Genomic DNA, 12,491 nt, shown 5'->3' on the forward strand with positions numbered 1-12,491 from the left:
GAAACCCTAGCTACGCCTCTGAACTGGAGCATTAGATCTTGAATTGCTCATTAATTCAATGCCAATCCAGATGAACATCACAAGAAAGCTCCCAATAACTCATAGATGGCACATGTCCATTTTTTTTGCATATTTGACAAGGACCAAAGTGTTTCTTTCAAATGTGGGTCAATCAAATCTAGCTTCATTGTGAAGTTCACTGCAATATGACATGATAATGCGTAGAAAGGTGTGGAAAAGAAGGAAAAACACAAATGTGATTAAAAAAAAAAAGATTTATTCGTCAGCATGCCTATATTACATTTGTGCATTTATTAATAATGCTGCATGGACTTGTAGCAAATACATTTAAATCAGGCCAACATTTTATTTTCAATTATAGCATAATATACAAGCTTCTCAATGGAGTCCTAGAAGACACTTGACTTTTCACAAGCCCCCACAATACTTTTTTTTTTTTTACACAAAGACAGGTTACACCTTAGCCATTCAAGCAAATACTGGATTTTATTTCCAGATCTCTATTTCCAGATCTCTCTCTTTAAAATATCAAAAAAAATATATTTCACATAACTTACTGTATATATAAGGGACTTAGCTCAAAATCCAACTCATTTTAATTTTTCTGACTTCAAAGCCACAATTTATAAAAGCTGAATCTAATGTTCACATTGAGTGACTGCCACAACAAAATAGACCATGACAAACCCATTCTAAAGCTCCAGGGTCCATTAGGTATTGTATGGAGACGCAGCACAACATACGTCTGCGAACTGAAACAGTAATACAAGTGTAGCAAAAAAAAAATTTGAATTATATTTATTCCTTTAGCTTCCAATAAATGGCCATTACTCAGGTATTAATGGAATCAGATTGGGGCCAGATCATCAGTCTGGATTATTTGAGTTGTCATAAAAAGTGTATAATTCTCACTTATAATAGCTAAGGCCTCAGGAAGACCAAGGAATAAAATAAAATGTCAGTACTAAATGTGCTGCTGTTCCTCAGAAAATTTCACATGATGTTGCCGTTATCCAACTTTTCTGAATAGCAAATGAGTCAAGAAAATTAATTTACTGTGCTTTTTGTTGCAGGTCACAACTGATATTAGTGGCAACATAGGTGGCCTATAATAACAATTTCTATCTATAGTTTTTATATAGAAAGAATAAAATATTAACAATCATACAGTTTGTTAGTATTTGACAGCAAGTATGAGTTTTGCATAGTTGTGGTCACGTGCCTACTAGAGTCTCCCCTGCTTCTCTCATTCTTCTACTGAGAGAAGTGTCTCAAAGTCTAGTTGGCATGCAATTGCTGCAGGTGTGAACAACCCCTTCTATGTATGAAATATCTAAGTGCCTGATTAAGTTGTATACAATACAAGCAAACATTTTCTGCAGCCCTAAACTCCTCCACCACCACTGTCAGTTTTCTGCCAATGCACAGTATACACAAAATTGTCAATCAATGATGTGGGCGGGGTTATACAGAGCTCAGCATTTAGAGCACTGCTAGAGCTGCAGCAGAGAAAACAGGAATTTTATCAAAACTATATCAGGCAGCCCAGTAAGTGATACATCGTTGTAATCAGAGTCTTGGTCACTAATTTATGCTGCTCTCAGAATTGGAAGCATAAACCTTTTGACAGATACTCTTTAAAGTTTATGTTAATGTTTAAAGCCAGTTTTGTTTTCACTTTTTTGTTGCATATGAAAGCACATCACATTCACAATAGGCGTTATTTATAAGGAGCCTACTATGCTTGTTGTTCGTTTCAGTGGAGACACAAAGGAGCTGTAGAAACAGTCTCTGGGAAGCTGAACCTGCAGTCAGACTTCCATCGATCTGTCTACGTCTAGCTACTCTACCAAATGTACACAAGTACAAGTGGGGGACAAATGGAAAAAGTTTTATAGTGCTGTTCCAAGAACAAAGTACATTTTAATCAATAGATCTTGGAGTAAAAATAAGTTGCACAATTGGATGTATTAAAAAAAGAAAAAATAATGTTCCCTGTGCTGAGATAATCTTATAACTGTGCCCCTGCTGTGTACTGTGTAATGGCTGTGTCTGATCGTGCAGGAACATGATCGGATCATACCACAGCTCCTGGGCAGGGGAGGAAGCAAAATAGAGTATACAGGCAGGACACGATCTCAGCTGATTTTTTTTTTCCAGTGAGGTAAAACATGCCCCTGCCTGTGTTTACTGGAAGTCATTTCCCATGAGGCATTTCATCAAAAATGCAATTTAAAAACAGGCATGGATATGTTTTACCTCACAGAAAGAATCAGCTGTGTCCCATGCTGTAATGTTTGTATACTTTTTTTTTTATCTCCCCCCTGCATAGGAGCTGTGGTATGATCAGACCATGTCCCTGTATGGTCAGACACAGCCATTACACAGTACACAGCAGGGGCACAGTTCTAAGATTATCTCAGCACAGGAACAGTTTATGTTAACACATCCAATCGTGGAACTTATTTTTATTCCAGGATCAATTGATTAAAATTTACTTTGTTCTTGGGAGAAAACCTTTAAGACTGCAAGAGTACACTACAAAGAATTTGTTTTCTGTCTAATTGGAAGTGCGTAGTCCATGTACAATGAAATAAAATGACTGGAAATATTTAACTAGAACCTTTTGAAAAGTTGCTTAATTTTTGAGGTTTGATTTATTGAGACAATAAACTGGTTATGGAGGTGTACATAACCTCTCGGGGCGCTGTAAAGCTATTAGATTTGCTGTTTTATTGATGCAAGATAAACAATCTGTTGTGAAATCACATCATGCATGTGGTATTAAGTGTTCTGCTTGAGCCAACAAATATTGGCTGTGCTCCCCAGTGTCACAACAGGACTTCTATACGACATCACCAAGTCCTCAAGTGTCCTACAGCGGAATGTACAAGAGATAAGGCGAGCTCCAATCACTTCATAATCTACAACCAATGCTCAGATCCACATTTAGCTCATCACAAAAGCAGCCACGTGTACATTTATGGAGCGCTGCCAACAAAACCCATAAGCGCCTTCATTCATATCTGCGTTAGATGTGATAGGGACTGAAATAAAAAAAAAAAACGGCAGTGACAGAGCCCATAGGTGACAGGCAGCAGTGTAGGGTCCATCTGTTTTTATTTTACGGGATAAAATAATGCCACTTTCTTTACTATTTTATCCATCATTTTTAGCAGACTCATTGGCAGCTCTAACCCAGACGGAACAGAGCCCAAGTTAAAAAAAAAAAATCAATAATCCAATAAATCAATGGCTCTAAGAGACAAAGTGCAAAACTACTGCCACCAGAGTATGATGTTCTCAAATAGTGCATATCACAACTGAAGTGTGGAAACGCCAAACTACTTACCTTCCTATTGTCTATCACTAAGAAATGTCTGCAAAAAACAAAGGTAAATTGCACTTTGTTGAATAAAAAAGGCTCTCAAAAATCTGTACATTCATGTAACTCATGATGAGGAGGAGAAAGCTTTCTTTTATGTGATAATAACAACATTCCTTGGTGCTCAGCCTTTTCTACCTGTCCTGCTGGACACCAGAAGGTTCAGTCACGGGGTTAACAAACCCTGCGTATTCTGAGTTACCATTGTCGTCCATCTCCGCGCTCACAAAATCATTCTCCCACTCAAGTCCATTTGAGTCATCGGAGACAGAGGCGGTGTGGCTTCCGGGCTTCTTGTCTCCAGATTTTAAAGCTGCTCGAAGGATGTCCTCTTCTGTTTTCGACCGTTCTTTCAATGGAACCATCCTGTTTATACCTAAGTAAGTGGAAAGGATATAATGTAATCTTATCTACAGGGTGATTAGATTTATCCATTAAACCATAGCTCCCAAGCGTCCCGATTCCCGCAGGACAGTCCCGTTTTTGACACCCCCCCTCCCGCGTTCCGCCCGGGACGCTATTTTTCCCGCAATGCACTGAGCCACCATGCCCCCCCATGCACCGACCCCATGATCCTTGCCCTCCCAGATAGACCCAACGCAGCCTGCAATGATGTGGCTGGGCTGTGTGTTCTGTGCACACAGGACTTGTGAGAGGGGAGGAGTCAGGGGTCACATGATCAGGGAGCCTCTGTCTGTGTAAGGCTGTGTGCACACTAGGGTGACCGCAAAAAATCGATGTCGGAATTTTGTCCGTCTGGACCCCACAAAACGATTCCACTTTCAAGATATTGAGATAGCCAAAATTTGAGCTCGATCAAACGACGTTAACCCGTGCCGCTCGTCGCTCAAAGTTTGAAAAAATCAAAATTGAGGTATTTTAAGATTTAGGTATTTTGCATAGTCTGTTAGACTATAAAGAATGTGACAACAACATTGCAGAAATAGCCCTGACCAAATTTTCGAACCATTTGTGGTATTTGAATGCAGAGTTGGTGGGATTATAGTTTTTTGATCCCATTACAGACAATGAAAAGTTGTTAATGGCTAATAAATTGCTCAGTAGCACAGATGAACCATCAGAGCACGCTAGGGTTGTAAATCCAAAAGTTAGGAAAGAAAAATTAAAAGAGGTAGGAAGTAACCGACTTTAATGACCTTCTGACAAAAGATGAAGAACAAAAGCAATATGTCCTGCAAGTTGTAAGCAAATGCCGAGCATTATATTCTGACGTTTCAAAAACTACTTTAACAAAAGCTCTAGAATAGATTAGATAACTATGTAAAATTATCAACTCATGTAGGTTAGCGTGCTCTGATGGTTCATCTGTGCTACTGAGCAATTTATTAGCCATTAACAACTTTTCATTGTCTGTAATGGTGGGATCAAAAAACGATAATCCCACCAACTCTGCATTCAAATGCCACAAATGGTTCGAAAATTTGGTCAGGGCTATTTCTGCAATGTTGTTGTCACATTCTTTATAGTCTAACAGACTATGCAAAATACCTAAATCTTAAAATGCCTCAATTTGGATTTTTTCAAACTTTGAGCGACGAGCGGCACGGGTTAACGTCGTTTGATCGAGCTCAAATTTTGGCTCTCTCAATATCTGGAAAGGGGAATCGTTTTGTGGGGTCCAGACGAACAAGATTCTGACATTTTTTCCCCCCCATATGAGATCCGGTCACCCTAGTGCACACGATGCAGATTTGCAGCGGATCCGCAGCGGATTTTACCGAGCAGAAACGTTGCATATCCGCATTGTGATGTACAGTAGCCTTAAAATCAATGAAAAAAAAAAACCGCTGTGCAGACGCTGCGGATTTTTCCGCGCAGTTTTCTTGCGGTACAAAATATGCAGCATGTTACTTCTTTTGTGCAGTTTTCCATCTCCCCTGTCACCAAATCCGCAGGGGGGAAAACCGCAGTGGAAAACTGCACAAAAACCGCATGAAAAATGCAGGTCACTTGACCTGCGGATTTCTTCCATTCTGCGCGGAAAAATCCGCAGGGCCAAAAAGTACGTCTGCACTCAGCCTAAGTCTGCACTCTGCAGGACTCTGCTGTGCTACTTGTTATGGTGCTGGATGAGGTAGTTTCTGTGAGGGGTTAGGAGGGTTTTACAGTGTGGATGTAGCCGAGCCGTGTGTGTACGAGGCGTGCCGAGCCGAGCCGCGCGTGTACGGAGCAGAGTCGCGCGTGTACGGAGCAGAGTCGCGCGTGTACGGAGCAGAGTCGCGCGTGTGCGAGGTGTACGGAGCAGAGTCGTGTGTGTACTGGATGTACAGAGTATGGCTGTGGAGTCGGAGTCGTGGAGTCGGTGCTCATTTTGGTGGAGTCGGAGTTGGAGTTGGTATAAAATGGACCGACTCCGACTCCTAAAATATATAATAAATTGGGTACAGTAATTCAATGCAGGATGTGCTGAATATTTTTTCATAGGAGTTTGGGAAAGTTATGAAATGTCCTATAAATGGCTGTTATATTCCTGATCTAAGGCTACATTCACACACAGCGTTTTTCCTGTGTTTTTTGAGGATACGTTTTTCAGCTGCAAAAGCTGATCATCTTTTTAAAAAACTGCATCACCTGAAAGGTTTTTGAGCTCATAGATAATGTTTTCAATAGCAAAAGCAGATTAGAAATCTGCTCTATCTATCCATTTATCCATATCTGTCTATCCATATCGTATCTGTACCAAAAAGAATGAAAACCGGGTAGTACACCAATATATATTCTGTTCTATCTAAATATCTTGATTATTGGATCATAAAAATGATTAAATGTCTGAGGTTCACATTGTACTACAATAAATTTTTCACTTAAATATAAGCAATATGTGTGGGAGTCGGAGTCGGTGTAAGGGAAATTGAGGAGTCGGAGTCGGAGTCGCAGGTTTGGCTTACTGACTCCACAGCCCTGGTACAGAGCAGAGTCGTGTGTGTACTGGATGTACAGAGCAGAGCCAAGTGTGTATGAGGCATACAAAGTGGGCTTTTCCCACAGACACAGGAGTACACGGCGGAGCCCCGAGGAGCACTTTAAAACTTGCATATGACGTTCCACCGGAAGTGATGTGCTGGAAGCTGACCAGAAATTAGGTAATTTCATGAGGAGATTGTGACGGAACCAGGAATGCTTCAGATCCATCACAATGTCCTACTCCGACAGCGCGGACAGCAGGATCGCCTTGGAATCAGGGATGCCGATCATGTGAGTGGATCATGATATGTCCTGCACTGGGAGGCTCAAGTGGGCACTACAATGGGAGCCGGGCTGCTATAGTATCTTTATAGAATCTTTCTTTATTTCTTTCTGTTTCTTTCTCATTCTCTGTTGGCTTTCCCTCTCTTTTTCTTTCTCTCTCTAATCTTTATATTCTTCTCTCTGTTCTTTCTTTCTCTCTGTTCTTTCTAACTTTATTTCTTTACTTATTTCTCTCTGTTCATTCTCTCTGTTCTTTCACTTTCTTCCCCTCTTTCTCTGTTCTTTTTTCTTTCTCTCTGTTCTTTCCTCTTTTTTCTCTATCTGTTCTCTCTCTGTTCTTTCTTTCTCTGTTCTTTTTCCTGTCCCCCCTTTCTTTCTCTCTGTTCTTTCACTCTCTGTTCTTTCTTCTCTGTCTTTTCTCTCTTTTTTTCTTTCTTTCTTTCTTTCTCGCTCTCCTTTCTTTCTCTCTCGCTCTCTATTTTCTCTTTCTTTTCCTTAGTACCAGCCACTGTGCCCATAATGCCAGCCACTATGCCCCCAGTACCAGTCAGTGTGATCAGCAGTGCTAAATGGGTGCGGTTGGGCGTGGACATGTGTCTAGTCACAAAATGGGTGTGGTTGGGGCGTCACCTAAAATTTGAGCAGTCTTTGTCCCTCTTTCTCTTCTACAAATGTTGGGAGGTATGATTAAACTTACATTTTCACTCATAGTTGGCCAGCTTACAAAAAACATTTTCAAGTAGCCCATTAAGCAATTTGGAGTTAAGGTAGGAGCGTCCCTCCTTATCTCTTACCCAAACTGGAAATTAGCTACACAGTGTTCCCATCTCCGTCTGGAGGACCTATTCGGTCCTACATCATGCAGACAGCCCACTGTATTAGGCACTGTCTAATATTCCCTGTGCAAAACTGGACACTTCCAGCCAGGTTCCCATGTATTATAGATGATCATAAGGGGTTCCAAAGGGGGGACAATTTTTGATCATATTAATGTCAATAGATTCCTCCAGCTAAAGCCTCATTTAGAAGGCGGCGATTTATTTTGTATGCAGAAAAGACCGAATTTGTATATGAGAGAAAAAAAAATCAAAACACTGACGGAGGTTTCTCAGTCAATGAAAAATATACAGCATTTGGATGGCATCTAGGTGCTGTCTGATTTCTTCCATAATAATCCATAGACTTACATTGGTGAGTTTGATCTGTGACTTGGATAAAAAATAAGACAAGTTTGATTTTTTTGGTGTAGAAAAACACGTACATGTGGAGAGCTCCATAGACTATAATACGTACGCGTTCTACCTGTCAGAAAAGCAGGTAGGGCTCATTTAGATGTCGGACGAATACTAACAGAGAAGGATCATCAGCCTGCTGGATATGTAATGGAGTTCAATCTATAACCCAACGATGAAAAAATTCCGTCCTGACTCCACATAAGGAAATCAGACTAGTTCCCTGGATCAATGTCCCATCACAGAATCTAGCACCCATAACCTGCAATATCAACTTAAGGAAAGCATCCAGGCCCTCCTGACTGAGGAAAATAACAGAAGTAATACAAAATATAAAAAGACATCATCCACCAATTAATCCAGTATAGGTAAAAAAAAAAAAAAGTTGAGACGGCAGGCAAAGTAGACCAATTATCTTATATTGTGCCAACATTTAGGGTATGTTCCCACGGTCAGTAAACGATGCAAGTTGGGCGTCCAACCCGCAGCGGCCAGATGTTACAGCATAGTGGATGTGATTCCAAGAAATCCCCCCATGCCCACTATGCGTGCACCGACACCCGCGGCTCACCTGCGGAGATGGACATGTGGTGTGTCTTTAAAGACCGCAGCATGTCTATCTTACAGAGACGCAAATCTCCACAAGATAAATCTCATCCATAGAATGTATAGGACGTGGTGATTCCGCACAGTTCAATGGCAGTGCTTTGGGCGCAGTGGACATGTGCTGCGTTCAAATTGCTGCTGATTACTGACCGTGGGAACATACCCTGACAGAGTAAAGAAACAATGTTGCGAAACTTAAACTGTGTGTTTGTCATGGTCAAGCTAAATTCCAATAAGATTTTGAATTTAGTTATTAGATAGACAGGCACGAACGGAGAATTCGAGAAATGGACAGCCCCTAACAAGCAAGTACAGCCTTACGGTGCTGTGAATTAAAGGATTCTCAGCGTGCTCATATGTAGTATGTAATGAGGAAATAATCTGCTCAAATTGTTCTTGGCTTTTGGACCACCTCTTACCTTCCTCATCCTCCCACTCAAGGTCAAGGGATGTGCTATCATCATTTCCACTTGTCGACTTTGTTCTGGTTGTAAGATCACAGCTACTCTCTGTGTTAGGGGTTAATAGGTTCGCATCTGATAACCCTATTAAAAGAGAAACAAAACATACAGGAAACTGATTTTACATGGAAACAAACTTTTATATTACTCAAGTTGGCTAATTTGCAAAGGTTTGTTTTCCTGGAAAATATTAAGAACCATATCCCCATTATTATTATTTCTAGATAAAGAACAGATCATCTGTTGCCAAAAAAATGAAAAACATTCTGTAACAGTAAGGCTAGTGATCCTGACTTAAAGGGAACCTGTAATGACCCGAAAAGCTATTATCCTTCCGATATGGGGTCATTTTTTTGTAAGAAATTTTTGCATCGCCGTATTTTGAGAGCTATAATTTTTCCATATTTCGGCCAACAGAGTTATGTGAGGGTTTATTTTTTGCGGGACGACCTGACGTTTTTATTGGTACCATTTTCGGGCACATGACATTTTTGATCGCTTTCTATTCTGATTTTTGTGGAGGCAGAATGAACAAAAACTAGCAATTCAGGAATTTTTTTTCCCTCCGTTCCGCGTGTGGTAAAATTGATAAGGCAGTTACATACGTGAAACATATCATTACATTGGAGAAGGGAGTTTATAGGAAAAGGGGGAAGATTGCCCTCTACGAAAAGTTATGGGCACCATGGTTGGAGTATGGATAAAAGACATGGTGGCTCTAGGGATGAGTATAGGTTCCAGTCTGCGGAAGTACTTCATTGCACCAGTGTATGAGATGGTATGATTGAATGAATACACATGTTATAATGTTGAGAAAGGCCTGAATGTGAATATGAGCTGTCTATGGGGGGTAAGGGGGGAGGGGGGGGGGAGGTTCTGGGCTAGAAGGGGTTGCTTTCTGGGAAATGACTGCAATTTGTCAGACTGTATTATGCTTTATTATCTTTAATAAAAATCTATTTGAGTAAAAAAATTGAAAAGGCAGCTTTATTCTTCGGGTCACTATGATTACAGCGATTGCCTCATTTATATTTTTTTATGTTTGGCTTTTTTTTTTTTTTTTTTTACACAATAAAAACTTTTATAGAAAAAATAATTATTTTTGCATCACTTTTTTCTGAGAGCTATAACTTTTATTTTTCTGCTGATGGAGCTGTATGGCGGCTTATTTTTGGCAGGAAAAGATGGCGCTTTCAGTGATACTATTTTTATTACCATTCGTTTTTTTATCGCGTTTTATTCCCCCGGTCATCATGGCTGAGATCGGGCCCCGCGATTATATTGCGGGGACGCCGATCTGAGGCAGAGGGAGCCCCCCGACCCTCTGCCTCCCCCTTAAACGTTCCGATCGAGCACGATTGCAGCAGTCAGGGGGTTAACAGCCAGGGGCGGCACGGACACCGCTCCTGGCTGTTAGTGCAGGAAGCTCAGCCACTGGCAGTGCTGAGCTCCTGCACTTAGCGGGCAGGAGATGCTGAAATTTCAGCATCTCCTGCCCGCTCATGCTGTGATCGGTCAGTCAGATTGACTGATTGATTGCAGCATTCTGGGTGCGGGGACCGACTGCAAGCGTCCCTGCACCTCTTGCTGTGCCTGTCAGCTGTCGGCACTGAACTGTCACTGCGACATTTTTCTGCCTCCTGGGAGTGCGATCCCACTCTGCCGCTGCCCCCTCCCCACATTACATTCAGATCATAAGACGCACCCCACATTTTCCTTCCAAATTTGGAGGAGAAAAAGTGTGTCTTATGGTCTGAAAAATTTGGTAATCAGACGCTTTAAATGTGAGCCTCCATTACCTTTCAAGGCAGATTAATTCTATAGGTTTGTTTCTATATGCAGGTTTCTTTTTTGCTAAATAGAAGAAAAAAAAGGGGGCAACATGCAATGTATACAGCAAAATACATTGTACCATGTTGGTAGTAGAGAGGAGGAAATTATAGCAAATTCATAGTTAGTTGTCACCACTGAGGTGGTCACTCGCCTCATCTTTCTCGCCAGTGATGGAAGCCGTCATCAGAAGGTAACAGCGCTGTCCTCATGAACACTGTTGATGTATGACTAGGAGTGCCCTGTATCGGGTGCTAGGCTCAGTGAGTGCGGAATTGTTTGAGCTAAAATTATGGCAGACCAGTCCTTACAAGATCCTGCTCTTTAATAGGGCAGAAGCATACTATGGTCACAAATCTGACTTAACTAAAAAAAAAAAAAAAAAAAAACAACAAAAAAAAACACAACAACCTCAAAACACCGGTCTATTTACTTACTGCTACTCCGGACAGCTTCATATTGAGATCTCGCATTTCGCAAATAGGATTCAAAATCTTCAGCCACTGAGCTGTAATGACAGAATACAGTTATCAGTATATGTGCACTGTGAAGGTTTTCATTGAATCATATGAAACACATACCATGGCTAAGCAATTTCAGAATCGGGGTGGTATAGATTGCTGAATTATTTTACTCACAGTCCAAAGTGTTTGAACCCTTGAAATTGTTCCAAAAAATCAAGTATTTCTCCCAGAAAATTATTGCCATTTCACATGTTTTGTCATACACATGATTATTTCCTTTGTGTGTATTGGAACACCACAAAAAAAAAAGCAAATTGGACGATTTCACACAAAACCCCAAAAATGGGCAGGACAAAATTGTTGGCACCTTTCCAAAATGAAACAACTTTGTTTCAAGCATGTAATTCTCGTTCAAACTCACCTGTGACAGGTAACTGGTGTGGGCAATATGAAAATCACACCTGAAAACAGATATAAAGGGGAGAAGCCAACAGTGTAGGACACACAGATGCACAATGCAAAGACTAAGCATAGAGAACAGAAAGAGGACAACAGAACTGTCTGAGGACTTGAAATGTAAAATTGTTGAAAAATAGAAACAATCTCAAGGTTACAAGTCCATCTCCATAGACCTTGATGTCACTTTGCCCATGGTGCACAACATAATCAAGACGTTTTCAACCTATGACACTGTAGCTAATCTTCCTGGATAGAGGAGAATTGATGAAAGGCTGCAAGACAGGGTAGTCCAGATGGTGGATAAGCAGCCCCAATCAAGTTCTAAAGAAATTTATGCTGTCCTGAAGGCTCAGGGTGCATCAGTGTCAGCCCGAACTATCTGTCAACATTTGAATGAAACATTATGGCAGGAGATCCTACTCCTGGTTGTAACAGCGTGTCCCTTCCCTGGCCTGTGTTCCTGGACTGTAATGTAATCAGACCTAGGTCCACCTCGCTTGTACTGCATCTAGTCTTTATTCTTCTCAGCATGGGACTCATCCAATACATAAACCTGTAAGACAGAACGGAGCCAGTAGCTTCTGGAAAATTCTCAATGTAGCCACATGTTAAAGTTTGGTGTGAACCTCCCCCATCGACGGGCTGAACCCAGGACAATAGACTCATGTTTTTGGCCGAGTCAGTTGGTGGCGACCTGCAAAGGGCTGGGATCTTATGCTGAGGCGAGATCCCAGTGACCGTGCGTACTGTTAGAAGCTGCCACGTGGGACTGTGTTGTATCCCTCATCTGCTGGATCCACTGAACTCATCCAAGGACTATTTC

General features: G+C 41.2%; 1 protein-coding gene across 2 annotated transcripts in view; it reads right to left on the minus strand.

Moving 5' to 3' along the window:
- Window positions 1-257: 257 nt before the first annotated feature.
- The window catches only part of AP1AR (adaptor related protein complex 1 associated regulatory protein), a 76,546-nt gene continuing 64,312 nt past the window's right edge, over window positions 258-12,491 (minus strand). For both annotated transcript variants that reach the window (XM_073571952.1, XM_073571951.1), the window contains 3 exons: window positions 11,183-11,253; window positions 8,874-8,999; window positions 258-3,782 (listed from right to left, as the gene is read on the minus strand). In XM_073571952.1, coding sequence (XP_073428053.1) covers window positions 3,541-3,782; window positions 8,874-8,999; window positions 11,183-11,253 — 439 coding nt within the window. In that variant the 3' untranslated portion in view covers window positions 258-3,540. The remainder of the gene's footprint in view (window positions 3,783-8,873; window positions 9,000-11,182; window positions 11,254-12,491) is intronic.

Source organism: Dendrobates tinctorius, unplaced genomic scaffold (assembly GCF_039654945.1).
Source record: "Dendrobates tinctorius isolate UK_male_01 unplaced genomic scaffold, ASM3965494v1 ptg000030l, whole genome shotgun sequence".
Taxonomy (NCBI): Eukaryota; Metazoa; Chordata; class Amphibia; order Anura; family Dendrobatidae; genus Dendrobates; species Dendrobates tinctorius.